Genomic DNA, 22,173 nt, shown 5'->3' with positions numbered 1-22,173 from the left:
AACAGCGAGAGAGAGCTCTGCGCTGTGAGCCATCTGTCGGCCTTGATTGGAGGTAGGACCAAGAGAGGCTGAGTGTGAGCAGGAGCGAGACGGCCTGAGAGTCCCAGACCGCTCGCGCCCCCACTCCGATCTCTAACAAATCCTCCCCCGCATTGACGATCCTGCGTCAATTCAAATGAATCTCGTAGATGTTGGACATGAAACTAAACTTATGTGCTAAAATTTGAAATGGTGAAAACACCGTAAGAGCAAAGACCATGGTGGAGAGAGAAAAAAAAAAACCTTTGAGCGAAGCTCCGAATATCCACCAGTGGTCATAGACTAACTCATTTTTTAACGAGGAGTTTGGCAGTTTTCAGCTCTAGCGCTGGAGTCCAGCGTAAGAGCAATTTTCCTTGGGGATCCCACGTCTTCCACTGCCGATATTTCAACACAGCGTGCAATGGTATACGGTGTGTGAGTCCGAAGGCTAAAACTGTAACGTACTTTGCTGTACGCTCCAGCTCCTTAGCGGTAGAATCGTATAAGATTCCCTTCTCCCAACTGCTCGCGTACAAAACAGCTAAGTCAATTGCTGGTGCTGGTGCACGAGAAGGTCCCGCAATGGGTTCCATGCTAACGTCAGCTGATTCTGGTTCGGGTGGACAGGGCGAATCTGAAATGAACGGCAACCTGGAGTCTTCTTCCTCCTTCGTTGACACAAGCAAATCCGGAAGTTCCAGGAGAGAGTCCACACAAGGAGCATCGTCCGAAAGACTCAAGTCACTGAAGGAAAGGTCCAGTACATCGGACGCGTTCGCTTCTTCACCCCAAACCTCACTTAAGAACATTTCGACGTTGTCGACTAAATTAGGCACCTTGTCACTAGCCATGATTACGGAGAACTGATTTAATAAGTAGAGCGTCAAGGTGAAGATGTACGATTCGGCAGATCAAAGCCGTTGGGATTGTTTGTCAATATTTGTATTTATGCCGGGAGCCTACACAATTGTGTTAGGCTGCGTTGAATCTGTTTATTAGCTGTTTGAACCACAGCTACTCTTGCTACTGAGTCTGAACCGATGATTAAACGAGTAATTCGGCCTAAGTTCCATTTGCAAGGTGGAGCGTTTGGAGTCTTAATTATAACGATGTCCCCTTCACGAAAATCGTTATTTCTGATTTGCCATTTTGGACGAGATTGTAATGATTGCAGATACTCGCCCGACCATTTTTGCCAAAAAAGCTCGGTAATCCGAGTGATTTTCTGCCATCGATTTAGAGTAGATTCCTTTAAATCTAGAACGGACATTTCGGGTGGAGCGAGTAAAGCGCGACCGACCAAGAAGTGCCCTGGCGTTAGACATTCCAAGCTTTCAATGTCATCGCGTAAGCGAGAAAGAGGTCTGGAGTTTAAACAGGCTTCAATACGACAAAGCAATGTGGTCATTTCTTCGAACGTAGGAAGAAAAGTCCCGAGAATACGCTTTAAATGATGTTTTACGCTTCGTACTCCACTCTCCCACAGTCCACCCCAATGAGGAGTGGCCACGGGAATAAATTTCCATTCTATTTCGCGTATAGGTTCAAAATCTATAGATTGCGCATGTTTCAGAGAGCCTTGGAATGCAAGTTTCAATTCCTTATTTGCTCCTTGAAAATTTAACCCATTATCAGAGTAAATCACTGCGGGTTTACCACGACGTGAAGTAAAACGAGCTAGAGCCGCTAAAAATGCATCCGTATCATATTTGGAGACAAGCTCAAGATGGATGGCACGAGTAGCCATGCATACAAAAACAGCTATATAACACTTAACTGTTTTTGAGTTTCGGCCTTGATGCAGTTTTACAAGGAAGGGCCCGGCGTAATCAATGCCAGTATGTTCAAACGGATGGCTACGGTTTACTCGAGCAGTAGGCAAAGATCCCATGAATTGTGTTCCTAGCTTGGCACGCTGACGAACGCAAGTGACGCACCTATGTATTATGCTTTTCGCAGCGTTTCGTGCATTGATTACCCAATACTTTTGCCGCAATACTGTTAACGTAAGCTGTAGGCCACCGTGCAAGGTCGTAATGTGTATATGCCGAATGAGTAGCTCGGTTAAATAATTGGTTGGTAAAATAATGGGATGCTTTTGGTTGTCTGACAGGAATGAGTGTTGTAGACGCCCACCTACTCGGAGAACTCCTTGCACATCTAAAAACGGTGCAAGAGAAAGTAATCGAGAATTTGACGGAATTGACTTTTTGCCTTGCAACGTTAAGATATCGGTTAAGAAGGCAGCAGCTTGAATTATTTTCACAACACGCAGTGTTGCAGTACGTAGCTCGAGAGCTGACACGTGCGCGTGTTGACAAACATTTTTTCTACGCGCTCGATCTATAAATCGCAACACATAGCTAACAACACGGATTAGTTTTGTCCACGACGAGTAGTTACAAAGAAATGACGGTAAGTCTCGTGTGACATGATTTGAATAGATCGACGAGGTCTTTATTTCCTCGTTGGTTTCAAACATTAAAGGAGAATTTCCCGATGACATTTCCCGAATTATTGAGGGTCCTTTCCACCAAAGCGCACTGTGTATTAATTGGCTTGGAGGAATTCCTCGCGAGTTGAGATCTGCAGGATTGGACTTAGTATTGACATAAGACCAATGAGCCTCTGGTAGACTTGATTGTATATATTCGACTCGGTTGGCTACAAAAACTTTCCATTTGGACGAATGTTGTGCAATCCAAGCCAACACGATTTGTGAATCAGAGAAACAAAAAATGTCATGCACTGAATGTTTAAGTGATGACTTGATATGAAGCATTAGTTTAGTCAGATAAGCAGCGGCGACTAGTTCAAGTCGAGCAATACTAATTGCTTTAAGAGGGGCTACTTTGGCTTTTGCCATTAAGAGGCTGACTGATGTTTGACTATTATTGTTGTTGGTGAATTTGGCATACACCACAGCACTATATGATACATTTGAAGCATCACAGAACCCATAGAGTTCTAATTTATCTGCTTCACTAAGTTGACCATTCCAGCGCGGGATGGTGATTTTTGTTAATTCGCACATTTGCGAGTAATAAGACATCCATTTAGATTGGATAAGCTCGGGAACCTCGTCATCCCAATTAAGTTTGAGCAACCAGGTGGATTGCATTATTTGCTTTAACACAATGGTGAACGGTGAGATCCAGCCTAAAGGATCGTAAATCTTCGCGTTTTCCGAGAGTAACATGCGCTTTGTTAACTTAGTGATGGAAGAAGGCGAAATTATAAACTGAAATGAATCAGAGCTGGTATTCCAAGATATGCCCAGCACTTTGCTAGTTTCGTTAAGACTTTCGCTACTAAAATTAAGATTAGCGTTACTAGAATCATTAGAAATTTCTTGGAGAGCTGAGCTTGCTGAATTGAAGGCCCAATTACTGAGCTCGAATTTACCTTTATCCAACAACTGAACTAATTGAGATTGGATATTGCGTAAATCCGCAAGGTTGTTAGCTCCAAAAAGAATGTCATCGACATAGATTGAGTGAAGTAAGGTGGACTTCGCATCTGGGAAGTCATTACCATGTTGATTTGCGAGTTCCTGCACTACCCGTGAAGCTAAAAACGGTGCAGGTCCGGTACCGTATGTGACCGTGTTCAATTGATATATTTGAGTATTTCCAGAATCATCTTTCCAAATTATAGCTTGGAATTTTCTGTCTTCCGGACGGATTAGAATTTGGCGAAACATTTTAACAATGTCTGTTACGCCAATAAAACGAAAATCACGCCAATTCATAAGAATGGCCGTTATATCTTTTTGTAATTTTGGCCCTACTAAGAGTACGTCGTTGAGTGATAGACCACTCTTAGTTTTAGCGGACGCATTAAATACGACACGTATTTTCTGTTTTCCATTCTCGAGTTTAAATACTGCGTGATGAGGCAGGTAAACCAAGGAGCCTGCGTCAATCGCGTTTGTTGTGACCTTCTCCATGTGTCCTAACTGCTCGTACTCTCTAATGAATTTAGTATAGCTTTCAGACTGCTCAGGAGATTTGTTAATGCGACAGAGAACTCGCTTTAAAGCTGATTCGGCGATGCTGCGAGAGGCTCCCAGTGCCGATTTGGAGGACTCTGTCTTGAAAGGCAATGCAACCTGATAGCGGCCTGATGGTAATTGAGTAACGTTGCTCGCGAAAATGTCCTCGCATAATTGATCTTCAGGGGTCAAACTATAAGTGCTAGGAGCTTCTTCAATCTCCCAAAAATCTCGAAGCGTTTTATCGAAGTCACAACAATGAAGAACGTTTACTGTTGCAGTATGCGTGGGCGACGCGAGTGTACCATACACAACCCAGCCAAATAACGAATCTTGTGCTATCAGTGCACGGTTCGATGAATGAATTATTTGATTCAGTAAGAGCTGAGGGCAATAATCTGCACCAATTAAAATATCAATTGGATTTCTCGCAGAAGCATATTCGTCCGCGAGGTCCAGAGAACCTAATTGAGGGAATTCAAGCGGTGAATACGACCGAGGACTATAATTCGTGATTTTTGGTAAAATTAATGCCGTCACTTTGAGTGAGGCCTGATCGTGTTTGACTGACTGTAAGATGAGTTCAGCTTTGCTCGAGACGTTCCGTACCGCACCTCCTGTGACTCCGTAAATCGTTGCATTAACTTTGCGGCGTGTAACTCTTAATAACTGGGCTAGATTTTCCGTCATGAAAGACGTTTGTGAGCCCGGGTCGACTAAGCCTCTAATCATAATTTGACGGCCATTTGGTGCTGTAGCGCGCGCAAGAAAAGTTGCAAGGAGTGCCGTGCGTTCATCCATGGCACTCACATGGGCAACAACAGAAGTCGAAGGCTGATCAATGGTTTGAAGACTGGTGGGTGCATTAGCTTGAGATGGATTACGTTGAGACGTCGGATTAGATTGTTTCTCAAAATGCAGAAGCGTATGATGTGCCTTGGAACATTTTTTACATCGAGAATTACTTCGGCAAGACGATATCGAATGACCAGGTCTCAAGCAATTGATACAAAGTGAGTTGTTCTGCGCTGCTTTGTATCTGGCTTGAGGGTTCAAAGCAATAAAGCTGTTGCATTGATAGAGAGGATGATCCGCGTCACAATAAAAGCATTTTGGTTTATCAACGATTGCGTTGAGTGATTTCAACGACTTAGGGCGAGAAGTTTTATCAGTGTTTTGTTTACTACCTTTGAACTTGTTACTGATAGATTCGAGCATATTAATCTGCTCGGTGATGAACTCCAAGAACTGAGTGAAGGAGGGATATTTCAAAACACGTTTTATTTCCTTCTCTCACTCTACACTGAGAATTTGATCTAGTTTATTTGAGAGAATGTGGACTAATATAGCACTCCAACCATCAACTGGATATCCTAACGTCCTCAGCGAGTCAAGCACAACTATAGTGGTATCGCGCAGTGTTTTTATGGATATGAGGTTGTCAGAAAAGACTTTCGGAATGAGCGTTAGTTTGCTAAGAAGGTTGGACGTAATAATTCGTTCATTTGTGTACCTAATCACCAACGCATTCCATGCTGTTAAGTAACTATCGTTACTGGCGGCTAAGGATCGGATTACTGAGCTAGCTTCTCCGTGAAGACATGCCTTTAAATAATGAAACTTTTGAACACCTGGTAGTGTCGAATTATCGTGAATCATTGATTTGAAAGAGTCATAGAAGGTTGACCACTCAGAATAGTCACCACTAAATTTGGGTAAATCTAGCTTAGGAAGTTTCAATGAGGGAGCATGGGTCTGCCCTGCAGTGACAGGAGCGACTTGCTCGCCGCTTAAATTCTCGATTTGCTCTAGAATGTATTCTTCCGCAGTTAAATACGCCGTCATAGCTCGCTCATAAGTATTCTGCGTCGTATAGTTAAACTGCTGCAAATCTTTCTCCGTTAAATGATTAGTAATCGTCACATGATTCGTTTGTATTTTCGCGAGAGTTTCCTTGGCACTAGCCAGACGACCATTTAAATAAGGAACGGTAAAGTTACCTACACCCCGCTTTTTGGTGTTGACCAGTAGCCGTTCTAATTCTGTGCAATAAAGACCAACGTGACCTGCGCACATGAGGATTTCCTCCTGCGTTACCATTTTGCCACCAGAGACACTCCCCCAGTCACCTCGAAGAATCACCAATCAAAATTCAACTCAATGGAAAATGTACCGGTTATATCCGGCTCGAAGGACCAGAAATTTGTGTGAAAGTTGATTGTGTGATGTCCGCGAGGATGTCTAGGAAGGGAGGCTTTAGAGTGGCAAAAAACAACGCCCAGGAAATCTGGTAAAAGGCAGTTTATTTGATTGCGAAAAATAAATACAAAATAAAAATGCTCCAAAGGAGGCTGAACAGTAAATGAGTAATCCACCCAAAGTTTGCAAATACGAAATCCCACCCTGTGATCCCCAGGTCCCAGGACAGGATTCTCCGAACCTGAGACTCCCAGGCTACGAAGAAAGAGAGAAAGGAAGAAGATTTCTTGGAGTCCAAGAAATCGACGATGGAGCGGAAATGCGTACTAAGAGACTTAGTGGCGTCGCAGGAAGGTAGTGATGGCTAAGCTACCGCGAAGAAAGAAAAGACAAAGTCTAGAGTCTAGACCGTTTAAATAGAGCCGCAAATTGACGGAACTCTTGGGGAGTTAATATATACAAGGGACACAAATTGTAACAGCGAGAGAGAGCTCTGCGCTGTGAGCCATCTGTCGGCCTTGATTGGAGGTAGGACCAAGAGAGACTGAGTGTGAGCAGGAGCGAGACGGCCTGAGAGTCCCAGACCGCTCGCGCCCCCACTCCGATCTCTAACACTAACATTCTCTCTTTTCTCCCTTAGGTATTTCCTACGACTCTTATTTGCCGCCTTCTTCGCCGTCTCCACCTTATCGTTCCACCAGAAGGATTGAGTGCGTTTACCGAGCACAGAGAACCGCTTCATGGATGCATCCGCAGCACCCGTGAGAATCGCCTTGATCGCCTTCGCGCCACATTCCATCTTGTCGCATGAAAAACTCTCACACCATACTGCGTTTAGCGCGCAGATTTCCCTGTCCAATGTTTTCCTATTCCATTTTGCTACACTCCTATGGATATTAAGACCCGTCGAAGGTACCAAGTTATACGTTACGTATAAATGATCGCTGAGGGTTTCCAGGTCCTGCACATTCCATTCCGTTATCACCATTCCGCTACCCTGACCTCCTAATGTGACATCCACTGCCGAAGAACCTCTCGAATTTTTAAAAGTATGCCTGCCGTTATTGGCTATTAGCATGTTATGCTCTTCTATTATTTCCTCCAAGCTCCTACCTCTGTTTGTATCCACCCGGTTTCCCCAAAGTCGCGACCTAGCATTGAAATCCCCCGCAAGCAGAGTTATGTTTCTTTTACTTGTCATGAAGCTCGACAGTACGCTCAATTGTTCCCTAAAGATTCTCACTGCCGTATTTGGTGGTAAGTAGGTTCCGATCAACCAGTCTACTCCCATTTTTATTGCAACGAATCCATTTTGCGCTTCGTGCTCTTCCACTTTGATCTCCTTGTTCACCAGATAAATTGCACATTTGCCGGTTTTGTCCGCGAACCATCTTTCAGAAGCGATGTTCCTGTATTGCTCAGAGATTATTGCGATATCAATGCCTACTTCGACGCTCCAATCCAAGAAAAGTGCTTGCGCCGCTCTTCCTCTACCTAAATTAATTTGCGCGCATCTGATTTTTTCTACCGTATTCTCCTTCTCCTTATCGCCGCACAGTTTTTTGAGCCGGCCGCATGATTGCCGTTTTCCCCTAGATCCTCGCAACAATGTACACAGCGGGGTTCGTTCTCGCAGTCCCTTGCTACATGTCCTGTTCTCGCACATCTTAGGCAGAGATCTGATCTGTCGATTGATGCCTTGCACACAGCTGCCTTATGCCCGAACGCATGGCACTTGAGACATCGCAAGGGTGTATCGACCTCCCTGGCTGTACAAAGCGTCCAACCCAGGGCAAACTTACCCTTCCTTACTATTTCCGCCGCTAGTTTCGCTTTTACTACTAAACGTACCGTGCTCCCTCCCCCGTAGGACTGTCTCATAAAAACTACACGTGCATGCCTAACATCATCTCCGAAGTGCTCCACTAGCCCGTCTATTATGTCTCGCTGCTCCAAAATCGAATCTACATTTTTTAACTCTATGGTAGACCTTGGCGTCAAGGTCTTCACCGTTGCTTCCTCCGCCACTACCGCCTGTATCTCTTCCCGCAACTTTTCCACTGCCGTACCATCGCCGCCAGATACTTCAATTAACGTGCCACTTTCCCTTGTTTCCTTTACCTTGCTTACCACTAAGCCCCATTGTTTCGGGTTTACCGCCGCTCTTATTTTTGCCAGAATTTGGGCCCTTTTAGTCCTATCCTCTACCGTTATACAGACCGCTTCTTCCCTAGGTCTTCTCGTCAGCCTCCTTTCATTTTGCTCTCTAATTTCCGTACCGTTTAGGTTTAGCTCACTACTCTGTATCTCCCTTCGCGGTTCACCGGTCTCCAACTCACTTTCAGTCGCCTCGTCACCTGACGTCCCGGCGTTAAAGAGTTCCCTTCTTCCTTGCACGCGGCCCCTGCCGCGCCAAGAGTTCCTTTCTCCACCGTATCGTCCTCTTCTCGCCACCTCAGCCCAAGATCTATTCTCGCTTGCCTCTGTTACACGTGGTATCCTTGGAGCTTCGACCCCGGATATTCTGGCCATTAACGATCCTACATCCCCCAGAATTCGCATAACCTCTGCTTTGTCCCCTACGGTCAATTCCCCTCTGTTACTTACGGGAGTTCTCTCCCACGCGACTCTCTTCTCCTTACTTCTCTCGCTTTCTACTTCTTTAGATGCCATGTTGAATGTAAATGCTCTACCTGAAGCGCTCTGTCCCCCTAGTACACTTCCGCCGTCGCAACTGTAAGCAGGTCCCGTCCTCTTTTTATATACTTCTAGATCCTCCGGTGATGTTCGTTTTCTTTTCACTCGCCTCGCTTCTCTGTCAACAACCTTCTGCAGTTTTTCCTCCACCATCTTCTCACATTTACGCGCCACCTCCGCCATGCTATCACGTTGCCTGCCGGCAAACTGTTGCGACTTTTTACTTAGCGTATCCATTTTTTCCAGAAGTTCGCTGCCCTTGCTAATGACTTCCATATTCCCTCTTAACTTTGCCATACCACCCTTAACTTGCCGTACTACTTCCTGGATCTCTCTATTCACACCTTTTTTCTTTTCTGTCATTTCATATAACTGGTCTATCTGTGCACATAGCTTTTCTACCGCAGTTTTCATGTTATCCCTTGTATTTTTTTCGCCGGTAACCAAGTTCGCTACCTCCTTTGCCGCAACATCCAGGGCCATATCAAGTGCGTTGGCGTTTTCGCATGCACTGGTCGTTATCATCCCTACCACTCCCATCATTTCCTCTTCAACCGTCTTAATTCCATCAGGTGTCTCTGGGTCGTCGCTTCTCATTGGGCGTTGGGGTAGACTAATTCTCCCCACCGTGGGTCCACCTGTTGCCTCAGTTTGTATACTGGGGGTTACCTCATTTTCGAACAAGCCCGTAATGGGGTCTAGTTGGAAACTTTCGTTCGCCTGGGCGGTTGGTGTCGCAGTTTTATTCAGGTTCGTTCTAGGTACCGGCTCGGGACTCTTAAAGTTCTCATAACCGTCATCCGGATCGTCTTCCGCCTCTTCCATTCTCGCGCCACGCTCCGTTTGCCCAAATATGGCCCAAATCTTGTTACAGGCGTCTTTCTCTGTATTAAGATTTTACCCTTGTCCGTAACCCCCTAAAAGAAAAATTTAGTTCGTGGCTCTAGAAGACGTCGCTCTAAAATGTGTCTTGCAGCTGGTGGTACTAGAAGCGCGCCCTTTGCGTTAGTAGCTTAGTATCGCATTTACAATTCTTAATTTAAATTAAATACGAGTAAGCCCCGACAATGGCTCCGCTTATAACTATAGTCTGTTACTGTGTTAATAGTGCCCTAAGTTGCCTTAGGAGCGTAACAGTGTTGGATGTATTGGTGCGTGACGACCTGTTTCCCTTAAAGCAAGGTGGCCTCACGTCGCTCGGGGTTAGATATTTCTCGCATGTACCACCACTCGACCGCTTAAATTCCTCCAATTCTCTCCGTACAGCTTATCGCCCAGGCTATCAACACCTATATGTGTGTGAGCACTTATATCCTATTTATTTAATGATCGAGTTATAATTTATGTGCTCCAACTTGTATTATATGTGGTTTAAATGACCGCCGATAAGGCTGAATAGCCACCTTTCCTCGGCAGGCTCCGTTAATATGTAGGTTGCACGTAAAGATGGCAGCACATATAGTAGAATTTTCCTTTATCAGCCCCGCCGGTAGCGTTGTTGCATAGAAAACGTGTAAGGTTCCAATAGTCGCTACAGATAGCAGCACCCACCGAGTTAGTTTCCTCTTTATCCACCGCGTCGATAATGTAATTGTACAGCGCTCGTACTATATTCCCGTAGTCACTACAGGTGGCAGCACATAAGCTAGGGTTTCTCTTTACCAACCACTTCAATAACGTAGTTGCACGGTACTATGCTAATGTACGGCCGCCGCTGCAGATGGCAGCACACATATAGTAAAGGTTTTCTTTATCCGCCGCGTCGGTAGTGTAGTTGCACTGTACGCGCACTATAGTTCTGCTCGCCACTACAGATGGCAGCATTTGCACAGTGCTCGTACTATATTCCCGTCGTTACTACAGGTGGCAGCACATAGACTAGGGTTTCTCTTTACCAACCACTTCGATAGCGTAGTTGCGTGGTACTATGCTAATGTTGCGGCCGCCGCTGCAGATGGCAGCACACACATATAGTAAAGGTTTTCTTTATCCGCCGCGTCGGCAGTGTATTTGCGCGGTACGCACACTATAGTTCTGCTCGCCACTACAGATGGCAGCGCTTATATAATGGTGATTCTCTTTATCAACAGCGTCGGTAGTGTGTTGGCGCAGTAGTACTCCTTTATTCCGTCTCGGCTCTCGTGGCGTTCACCTGTACCAGCCAAAATGGCCGACGAATATAAAATGGCCGCCCCCAGGACGAGTGACAGGTTGACTCGTCCCCACTTGGACCGATCGCGTAGAACCGCGTTTATCCTACAATAAATATCTGCCTCACTGTTGATTTTCCGTCTTAAAGTGCTTCTTGCAACCTATGACGTTCTGCTTGCAGCATACTGCTATATCCCTTCGCGCGGTTAATGGTCAGCCCTGTCGCCACGCGGACAGCAGTGAGGCGTGCCTTTGGTGAATTCAGCAATGCTTCCCCCTTATCGGTTGCTGATGTGCCAGATTCACTCTACAGTACAACTCCCAGGTTCCCTTATTTATTTTCCGCTTGTTTACAAACAGTACTTTATCCGGCTATGGTCTTCATAGTTCAACCTCATGCATGTGCGCGCCTCAGTGGTCAGTTCCTCGTTCCTTCAGTAGCTTCAATTCACAAATGCCCTAATGCAATAATCCTCGGGATTCGCCACTTTATTTCCTCTCTGTAATAGCTTTCTTCTCGTAAAAAACCACTTTAATAGTCTGTATTATCGCGTATGTCCATATATAGAAAATCCAGTATGGCCGCGCTCACTATTTTGACAGGTGGCCCTGCACTAAGCTAAATATATATATTCTCGCGTCTCCCACGCTTGGATTTTCTTTATTTGCGCGAGTATTTGGGTAAACAGCAACAACCTACCGATTAAGTAATTACCGCATCCACTCTAATCCTCTCATCAGTAAATATATTCCGTACTTTTTCCAACAGATGCTATGGCGTCGCCCGGGAAAGTTAAGTGGCAACTCAATTAATTGACCAGCGTGCCTCAGCACTGTTTATCGCACCGTACTAAGTATATTTAACTATCGTCTTCCATGCCAGTCCTCTTCTTTTTAGTAGTCGGAGCAACCTAAGTGGCAAGCCGCTTGATTAAACTCGATTTATCATTACGAGGTGGCAATATAGGCGGATTGGCAACACTTTTTTCACCGCCAGCCGAAAGTGAATTGGCCACCCTGCTCCACCTGCGCAGTCAGCCCGCAATATCGCAGAACGGTTTAATTAGCTACTATTAATAATATAGTTCATCTATTTATGCGCCCTAATGTTCCTTGTACGCAGGTTAGCGTGCAGAACGGCCCTCAACTCCCAATCTCCGATTTAAAGCCCAAGAGAGGCCTCAACCGCTCCTAACTATCCGAATCCACCGTGCCTATAGCCAACACAAAATGGCGGCCCCCACCCAATGACAGGTCGGCGCAAAGCTACTATCAAGCACACGAAGGAACGTCACCATATGCAGGATCCTTCTCGTTATTATACAGCTCGAGTTATCCCGGTCTAGCACATCACGTAGCAACCATTTACGTAGAAATGAACTATCTAGGCCTTCTCCACCCTATACAGTTACGGTGTCCCCCGATATGGTACAAGTGAATACTTCACTTGACAAGGGCAAGGGTCATTGAATCTACTCATGCATTTATAGCTACGTAATATTTTCTTCTTAGTGCGCTTCTTTTTTATGAGTACTGCTCCAGTTTTAATTATGCACGACGCAAATGACTCCCTTTAAAGTTATGAGGTGAAGGTTTCACGGGTTGGCAACACTTGCCTCAGTAGCCCAAAAATGGATTGGCAACCCTGCCACTCCTGCGCAGAAGGCCCGTAGGGTCGCAAATTAGTTTATATAAGTTATTTCCTGTAATATAGATCACCTTATCATACGCATCAATGTTCTACATGTGCAAATAAATATGACGAAGTAACACATAACGTTTTTTTACTCCAAATTAATTCATCTGCGCACGGCAGGGACTCTTTTCTATCCACAGAGATCATACACGTGGCAAACAAGATGGCGGCCCCCTGTTACTTGACAGGTGGGCCCTTCGCAACACACAATCTGATGCTCCCAACTGTTTTAGAGTAAATAAAACCCAATTAGAATCAGCCACTCTGGGTCACTGCTTCCTTGCGGCACTCCTAAGTCTAAAAGCAGGCACCTGAGGCCCCCATGCATCACAGACACACTCCTACAGTACAAATGGCCTCCAACTCCGTTCGCTCCTTCTTCGGCACAGCCAGCCTCTGTGGTCCTGGGTTAAAGTGGATAAATAATTGCACAGACCTTTCTTATACCAGGCATCCGCAAATACTCCAAGTCCAGCCAGCCCAGGTCGCTTAATTGTACTCCAAAGTTCTCTACAAGTCCCAGCCGGGCCCACGCTCCGCTCCGGCCAAGATGGCGGCCCCCTTAGTCTTGGCACCTGCCACCAATATCCACAATTTTCTCAGCAATCCATATGGTTGTCACAATAACTATTACATCACTATGTTCCGCAGTTGTAAACGAAACGAACGAATATAATATATTTGTGGAAACACTTAAATTAACTCCAAAAACTTCGCGTTCAAAAATGACCGGTATAAAACGTGTCACTCCGAAACGTGTCAACGTCAAGACTCCTCCTTAGCACCCTAGCCTCGGAGCAGCCTAACCCCTTAGCACCCTAACCTAGCAAGAGAGAGAATTTAAGACCGTGAACCTTAATTCCACCTGCGCATTCGATAGGATTTACGGTTATTCCGCACCTACCCACCAAAACCCATCCATGAGTCAACACTGGGCCGGATTTACAGTTAGTATTACTTCAGCTACCAGTGGACTATGGGACGACATTTAAGTCGCTTTTGGATCGGTTTTACCCGATCCGAAGAGAGGAGAGTAGAAAAAATAGTCCTGTAACAATGTTGATGGAGATGGTGGGGATGAGGTGAAAAGAACTCTCGACTAGAGTGCCAGTGTCGCGAATATTGTACAATTAAGTTCCCCACGAGTTACACTGGTCGCTCCAGTCGAGAGAAAGTTGGGGGTAGAGCACAAATGCGTTGGAACTCACTCTCCCAAGTGAGCGAATCAATCATGAAGAGAGCAAGCGTTCGTTCATTCGTTCCATTCGTACTCAGACAAGCCAGTCCGACGAGTAAGAGCAATAAACGGAGGTCGAGTATAGCAAATGTACTCTCCAGGATAGAAAACAAAAAATATAATGATGAAACAAAAATAAAATTATACATAAGACAAGAGATTGGGGGGGGGGGGGGGGGGACAAATGCGTTAGAGCACCTACTCCTCCATGTGAGCGAATCAGTCATGAAGAGAGCAAGCGCTCAGTTCATTCGACACCACTCGTACTCAGACAAGCCAGTCCGGCGAGTAAGAGCAATAAATGGAGATCGAGTATAGCAAATGTACCTTCCAGGATAGATAAAGATATAAAATTTCTGAAGAGGAAGAAGGAGGAGACCTCGCACTCTGATATGAATTGAGGGTAGGGGAGGGGAGAGAGAGAGAGAGAACGACTGTCCATTCTGATTGACTGCCCATTTCGCCCCCAGTCAGCACCCAGACAAGGGTACCAGGAGGAGGCCGAGTAAAGCAAGTGTGCTAATAGAATTTATTATTAAAATTTCCTCCATGTTCCACACCCCTCACTTCCCTCACATAGAGGGGGAGGGGGGAAAAACAAGGGAGGTAGGGGGGGGGGGGTGATCTCCCACTCTTCATTCATCATTTTTTTTTTTTTTTTTTTTGTAACGAAGGGTGAATGTATCGAGAGAGCATCCGAAGCATAATTTTTTCCCGAGAGAGAGAAAAGGAGACAGCCATTCATCTTGCTCCTCACCCAGGTCCACGCTCGAATAGGCCAGTCCACTCCCGCAGACGAATAGTCAAGCCAAAGGTCAAGGGAAAATAGTAATTGAGTAGTAGTAAGTGTATATAGGGTGGGTATTCCAGAGAGAGAGAGAGTACAGTTCGGGAGGAGAAGAAGTAGGAGGTGGTCCTTCATCTTAGAAGGATTTTGAATTATAAATTTTATGAGTTTTAGAGTTTTGGGAGGGCAAGGGCAGCACACATGCGTTATGAACAGCCACCCTCCAAGAGGAGAGAGACTGTTCAGTTCACCCCACACCCCAATCCCCACCCAGACTGTCCAGACCCCTCCTGACAACAGGATACGTATAGTCTAGCCAGCAAGGGCACAGAGGGGAGGCAGAGCATAGCAAGTGAGCCCCCCAGGATAGAATAAGAGAGAGAAGAGGAAGAAGGTGATTCCTCACCTTAATGAAGTTTTGGGGGTGGGGGTGGCACAAATGCATTAGAGACAGCCACCCTCCAATGAGAGAGAGTGACTGCTCAGTTCGTTCCACGCTCCAAACCGTATCCATACAAGCCAGACCTCTCCTGTTGGCAGGATACGTATGGTCAAGCCAGCAAAGGGACCGAAGGGAGGGCAGAGTATAGCAAGTGAGCCCCCCAGGATGTGTTAAATGAAGTAAGAGAGGAGGGAGGTGATTCTTGACTTTAGTAGAATTTTGGGGAGAGGGGTGGTACAGATGCATTAGAAGCAGCCACCCTCCCAAGAGGGAGAGAGCGACTGCTCAGTTCATTCCACACTCCAAACCGCATCCAGGCAAGCCAGACTTCTCCCGTTGACAGGATACGTATAGTCTAGCCAGCAAGGACTCAGAAGGGAGGCAGAATATAGCAAGTGAACTCCCCCATGATATGTTAAATAGAGAGGTGATTCCTCACTTTAGTGGAGCTTTGGGGGCGGGGGTAGCACAAATGCATTAGAGACAGCTACCCTCCCATAAGAGAGAGTGTCTGCTCAGTTCGTTCCACGCTCCAAACCGCACCCAAACAAGCCAGACCCCTCCTGTTGGCAGGATACGTATGGTCTGACCAGCAAGGGGACCGAAGGGAGGGCAGAGTATAGCAAATGAGCCCCCCAGGATGTGTTAGATGGATTAAGAGGGGAAGGAGGTGATTCCTCTCCTTAGTAGAATTTTGGAGAGAGGGGTGGCATAGATGCATTAGAGGCAGCCACCCTCCCAAGAGGGAGAGTGACTGCTCAGTTCGTTCCACACTCCAAACCGCACCCAAACAAGCCAGACCCCTCCTGTTGGCAGGATACGTATGGTCTGACCAGCAAGGGGACCGAAGGGAGGCAGAATATAGCAAGTGAGCCCCCCAGGATATGTTAGAGAGAGGTGATTCTTCACCTTGTAGGAGAGGGGGTAGTACAGATGCATTAGAAGCAGCCACCCTCCCGTGGGAGAGAGTGACTTGCTCATTTCATTCCATACTCCAGACCGCATCCAGGCAAGCCAGACATCTCCTGTTGACAGGATACGTATAGTCTAGCCAGCTAGGACACAGAAGGGAGGCAGAATATAGCAAGTGAGCCCCTCAGGGTATAGGATAAGAGAGAGGAGAGGAAGAGGGTGATTTTCACCTTAGCGGAGCTTTGGGGGCAGAGGTAGCGCAAATGCATTAGAAACAGTCGCCCTCCCATGAGAGAGAGAGTGACTGCCAAGTTCATTCCGCGCTCCAGACCGCACCCGAGCAAGCCAAACCTCTCCTGTTAAAAGGATACGTATGGTCAGGCCAGCAAGGGTACTGAAAGGAGACCGAATATTGCAAGTGAGCCTTCCCCGGATATTAGAGAGGAGAGAGGAGAGAGAGGAGGAGGTGATTGTTCGCCTTAGAAGAGTTTTGGGGGTAAGGGCAACGGCAACCCGACTGCGAACACTCAGCCAATTTCTCATTTCATATCACACCTAGATAGGCCATATCACAATCGTCAAGGAAGCACGAGCGGCCTGGCCACCAAAGGGGGGACCAATCGAGGGTCAAGTAGTTAAGTGCGCGTGTTAGAGGTAGATGAAAGAGAGAGAGATGATCCCCCCCAACAAAGGAATCTGGGGGCGGAACTCAAATGATTATTATTATTATTATCATTATTATTATTATTATTACGGGGGGGGGGGGGGGGGAGAGTGCAAGGCGATCTCCCTCTTCTTTGATGGAGTTGGTGAAAGAGAATGGGTATGAATGATATTAGACTAGCTACTGACCACTTCAAGAATGGTCTTTTGAGCAAACTAATGAGATGGGCTGGTTTAGCGATGGTTGTGTGTGAGAGGAAGCGTAAAAATTACTGCTAAGCCTATTACTACCAATCCCACCAGGACCCCAGACCCATACAAGGTCCAAATCTCACCCCGTGAGCCTCCACCCCGAACCCGCGGGCCAGTAGCAGTGAGACCATGAGTCATCTCATATTGACCCAGCCAAAATCGAAGTAACGGCCAAGACATCTCAGACTCCATAGATGTGAAGAGTCTCGCAGCCGTAAGGGATCGACCGTAATCGTCCAACTCTAGAGTCTCGCCCCATCCCAAGTATCTCCGAGAAGACCAGAGGCCCACCACATGAAGCAAATGGACAGTAGGGAAGTCCCACCGGGAGTTCCCCAAGGCCTCGTGCCGGCAATGATCGGACCAGGGCAGGAGAAAGCGGGGGGGAAGTTATCAATTATCCAGGCCCAGAAAAGGTCCCACCCAAGGAGGGCCAGACAGGGTCCGAACCCCCGTAAGCGAAACCCCAGCGGGACCAGGACAACCAATCCCCGCACTCCCCCGAAGAGCCACGAGATTCGGAGGATATATGCATATCACTCCAGACAGTGCGGGGCCAATCAGCGCGTGCGGAGATCAAGAAAGGAATGATGCCGCTGAGAGGTTGAATATAGGAAAGAGAGGGGGGGGTGGGCCCGTCCAACGCACTCCAGAAGAGAAATTTCCCCAGGGTCTCCGATATCGGTCTAGTGGTGATGGGGTAGCCAAAGTCTGAGAAATTAAGAAGATGGGGAGGGGCCCCCAGACCCTGACAAGGACCGTCCGTGAAGAGAGCCGCGCAAGGGTCAGTGATGACTGCCGAGGTCAGAGATCCCCCCCAAAGCGGTCCGGATCACGTCAGAGAGATCCCCCCAGCTCGCCCTTCCCGAGGAGTCCCGCAATCCAATGGATAGGCAATTAATCACTCTGGTTTAGGGGAAAGACATCAGCAGGGGGAGCAATATCCCATCAATCAATTCCCAGTCCAGCTTTGCCCATCGATCGGACGGACACTGGAGCCCCAGGGTGGGATTCTAGGCCGCCCAGTCTCGGGGGAGGAGTGCCCACGATGCAAGCCGTGCAAGGGTCAGTAAGGACAACCAGGCTCCCTGCTTCCACCGAATAACACCCCCCCCCCCCCCCGGCCGGCGCAAAGCCATTTCCAAGCCCTCCCAACGGGTCCGTCAAGTCAATGGATAAATATAATCACATCAGACTTCTCATGAGGGACCATTGGTGGGCTCAGCCACCCCAAATTCTTCGAGAGCGCGAAAGAGGGGGCCATATCCCCTCATTTATGGATTGAGGCAAAATTTAGGTAAAGTTGGGAGAAGGATTACAGCGTTTAGTGCATCAGGGCCCCCCGCAGGAGCCTACCCCGGTCAAGATACAAGCCAAGCGGATAGCCACGGGGAAAGAGCACCCGTCCATGACGGGGAGGTCGCGTATCCGCACCTGTACCTAATCATACCCTCCATTCAATGATTTTAGAGGAAAATCACAAATCCAGTTTCAGTTTTATTCATACAACCAACGCCCTCGTCCACGAGAAGTTCACAGGAGCCAAGGCTCCGCGCATTCAACTCAGCCAGGGGTCAGAAGGTCAGTCCTCAAATGATCAATCGCCCGCTAATGACTAACGGGGGGGACAAGGAGGGCCGGTGATCGAGTCAGACCCGAGAGGATGGATCAGGGGACCAAGAGGATCAGCTGGGAGACTTCTATCGGTCATGACGCGCCCAGGAAGGGCAAGGGTCAGAGAGCGACTCAACACCAAAGCCCCAAGAGCACGAACCAGGACCGACAGAAGAGACCCATAGAGCGTCAGGTGCTTCCCCGAAAAAGCCCAAATTGCCGGACACATGCCAATTAAGGCCAGTCACAGCAGCAGAGGCCAGTCGGGCAGCAAGGACAGCTCTGTAGATGATAAGACTAAAGCAAGCAAGCAAGCAAGAAGCGACCCTCCATGAATTGAGGGGTTCAAGTGGAAGGTTTATAATATGAATTTTATTATTTAGAAGATTGTCCATGAATGGATCAAGTTATTGATTTGACTTGAATTTAACATACCTTTGAGCGTGCCGCCGTAGAGCTGGACATTCGCCTCGCGAGTCGCCGTGGTGTTTCATTTTTAAAGCGTTAGGAAGGTATAGTACGAAGTTTTGTAAGATGTTTTATAAGATGTTTTGATCCCTCATAATATAGGCCAAAGGTGAAATTGCAGAGAATAGAGAGTGTAGATGTAATGGTATTTATTTGTATGTGTTGGAAAAAGATATATTAACAATTATAAACATATAATAACAATTTATAAACATTTGTACAATGTAAATAACGATGGTAGATTTAGAAATACTAAGATCGAGACATGTTTATTCTAATTCTTTTAGCAAGAGAGGCAGGGAGAGGATTAGGGGGAAGGTTAGAAGACTGAATCCGTCTTTTGAATCTAGTGGTACTAGGGGTAAGATTACGATCATCATTTAGCCTGTCCTTGCCTCTAATGACTAGCGTCAAGAATTTAATTACGGTTTGCCAGTTATCTGTCGTGGAGACCATTTGATTGATAAGGTGAGACAGAGTAGGAGGATTGTCAAGAAGATGTGCAATCGAGGTTCGTTGACTGTCCCAGAGATGACACGAGAAAACTGTATGTTCAACGGTGTCCACGTCAGATGTACAGGGGCATATGTTGCTGTTATCTTTTTTGTACTTAAGTCTATGGGGACCGAAGCTGCCGTGCCCCGTGAGGATTTGTGTGAGGTAGAAGGAGTTTCCGCCATGTGGTCTCTCGACCCAGCTCTTAATTTGAGGAATAATGGAATGGGTGTGTCTTCCTTTGGAGGCGTTGTCCCATAGGTCCTGCCAGTGATGGTAGAGTTCGTCGTCGTATTTGTTTGAGAGAGGATTAAACGAGTCATTTAATAGGCCAGATTTCCTATCTTCCATACGCATAAGAAAGTCAGTATGAAGGCGAGTGGGAGGGATACCTGAGATAACAAAAGCAGCTTCGTAAGAGACGGTTCTGGCTGCTCTGGCTATTCTCAGGGCGATAGCTCTATTTACTTGGTTTATGGAATTCTGGTTTTTTATGAGAGTGAGTGCCTCGTACCAGATGGGTAGTGCGTAGTAGGTGATGCTGCTAATGGCATAGAGGTAGGAGGCTCTGGCAGTCCATTCAAGGCCATAGGTGTTGGGCATCAAAGGAGCAAGTTGCAGGGCCACCTTTTTAGCCTTTGTTGTAGCATAGCCTATATGGGCTTGAAAATTTAGCTTCCCGTCAATTAAAACCCCAAGATACTTGAGGTAGTCTTTGGGCTTAAATTGATAGTCCAGGAGAGTGAAAGTTATGGTCTTGGTGTCTCTGAGAGGAATTGTAGAGGGGTTGTTTAGGTTGATGATTGCCTCAGTTTTGGATGGGGTGAGAGAAAGGCCCCGGGAGTCTAGCCATTCAGTGATGGAGAGGAAGGGACGATTTGCTTTGGATAGAAGAGACCCGATGTCGAGGGCTGCGATGACTACAGCAATATCGTCAGCATAACCAACAATGTGCGTGTTATTCGGAAGGGGGAGTTCAAGAACACCATTGTACATAATGTTCCAGAGGATAGGCCCAAGTACGGAGCCCTGGGGAACACCAGTGTTGATGTTTCTAGTGAAGACAGTGCTGTGTGATTGTACTATAAGAGTTCTATCAGAGAGATAGTTGTCTAAGAGATGCTTAAGGTAATAAGGGATAGATTGAGAAGAGTGTATTTCATGTTTAATGAAGGACCAAGAGGCCGTATTAAAAGCGTTTTTTACGTCTAGTGTAATTAATGTTCGTATACGGTTAGATTTCCTAGCAGAAGTGTATGGAGGAGGTTGTTTGAAATGGTTTAGGGCTGTGTTGATTGCCTTGACAGTGGAGCGATTGGGCCGAAAGCCAAATTGATTGTCATTGAGGATATCGTTAGATTCTATAATAGAGTTTAGTTTGGAGTGTATGATTTTCTCGATAAAGATGGCTAACGAATTTATGACACAAATGGGCCTGAAGTGACTGGGAGTCGAGACATTGGGTTGATTAACTTTAGGAACTAGTACTAGCCTTTGTTGTTTAAGTTCAGAGGGAAGGTAGCCTGCATTAAATATGTGATTAATAAAGGTGGTTAGGGTATCAGTGATACATTGAGTGGCAACTTTTATGATTTTTGCAGGGACACCATCAGGTCCGGTGGCTTTGTTGCAGGAGATTCTTCTGGCCAGTAGTGTGATATCCTCAGGTAAAATAATTTGTTCGAAGGTATCTGTTTGATGTTGTATATTCGGAGTGAGGCAGTTTGATGGGGCTGCAGAGTTTGTAGGGAAAAGGCAGTCGATGATATTGTTCAGGTCAGTCGGTTCAAGGCGTATAGCTCTACATAGGAGCTTTTTCCTTACTATTTTGTATGCAAGACCCCATGGATTTGACTTGAGATCAGTGCAGATGCTGTTCCAGCACTTTGTTTTAGATTTAAAGATAAGCTTCTTCAGTTTGATCTTGTGCTTTTGTAGTTCTATAAAGGTATCCTTGGTAATATTGGAAATAATACCGAACCTGGCCTTGAGCCTGATGAAGCGTCTAAGGGATTTGTGGCAAAGATTCCTGACATCTTGTATTTCGTTATTCCACCAGTAAACCGGTCTTTTAGTGGTGCGGTTTTTCGCGTCGGTTTGTCTAATAATATTCATTGATGCATCACAAACTCTGGTGCAGGCCTGTAGAATGAGTTGGTACATTTTATCTATGTTACTGTTGGACTCGGCAGCAGTGTTTGACATAGAAATTTCAAGAATCTTGTTAAAGAGCTGAGGCGCTTCGATCGCCCATCTGCCAAATATGTTTAGTTCATTTATATGCTTATTAGACCACCTAAACATATTGGCCTGTGCGAAGGAGGCATCTTCGGTGAGAAATTCAAAAAGAATATAATTATGGTCACTACCGGAGTAGTCTTTGCTCACTGACCAGTTTTTTATTCTGTCCAGAAATCTACCAGAGATTAAGGTGAGATCTAGGATTGATTCAGCATTGAATCTCTGGTAGGTCGGAGAAGAGCCTTGATTGCAGAGATTTAGTTCATGTTTGAGGAAAAAATCATTCAGTAGACAGCCTCTTCTG

The 22,173-nt window shown here is 46.3% G+C and overlaps 2 protein-coding genes across 2 annotated transcripts; both read right to left on the bottom strand.

The window, feature by feature from the left end:
- Nucleotides 1-967: 967 nt before the first annotated feature.
- LOC136776152 (uncharacterized) lies at nt 968-6,115 on the bottom strand. Its single transcript, XM_066731527.1, has 2 exons — nt 5,318-6,115; nt 968-5,263 (listed from the first exon to the last, which is right to left on the bottom strand). The coding sequence occupies exons 1-2, from the start codon at nt 6,113-6,115 to the stop codon at nt 968-970; spliced, it is 5,094 nt and encodes a 1,697-aa protein (XP_066587624.1).
- A 511-nt stretch (nt 6,116-6,626) lies between these two features.
- Nucleotides 6,627-9,736, bottom strand: LOC136776150 (uncharacterized). The gene is made up of 2 exons (XM_066731526.1): nt 7,771-9,736; nt 6,627-7,708 (listed from the first exon to the last, which is right to left on the bottom strand). Exons 1-2 carry the CDS (start codon nt 9,734-9,736, stop codon nt 6,627-6,629), a joined length of 3,048 nt encoding a protein of 1,015 aa, XP_066587623.1.
- Nucleotides 9,737-22,173: the final 12,437 nt, after the last annotated feature.

Source organism: Prorops nasuta, unplaced genomic scaffold (assembly GCF_024137725.1).
Source record: "Prorops nasuta isolate Cenicafe-Biocafe unplaced genomic scaffold, Cenicafe_Pnas_1.2 PNAS00009, whole genome shotgun sequence".
Taxonomy (NCBI): Eukaryota; Metazoa; Arthropoda; class Insecta; order Hymenoptera; family Bethylidae; genus Prorops; species Prorops nasuta.
The sequence above is the reverse complement of the archived record's forward strand: the minus strand, read 5'-3'. Positions and strand labels throughout refer to the sequence as shown.

What these genes read in the sequence shown, in the direction of transcription:
- LOC136776152 (XM_066731527.1), bottom strand. Translation starts at nt 6,115, where the DNA reads ATGGTAACGCAGGAGGAAATCCTCATGTGCGCAGGTCACGTTGGTCTT. An exon ending in AACTAGATCAAATTCTCAGT is followed by an intron (nt 5,264 to 5,317) that starts GTAGAGTGAGAG and finishes TCCTTCACTCAG; the next exon opens with TTCTTGGAGTTCATCACCGA.
- LOC136776150 (XM_066731526.1), bottom strand. Translation starts at nt 9,736, where the DNA reads ATGGAAGAGGCGGAAGACGATCCGGATGACGGTTATGAGAACTTTAAG. An exon ending in TGCGGCCGGCTCAAAAAACT is followed by an intron (nt 7,709 to 7,770) that starts GTGCGGCGATAA and finishes AAATTAATTTAG; the next exon opens with GTAGAGGAAGAGCGGCGCAA.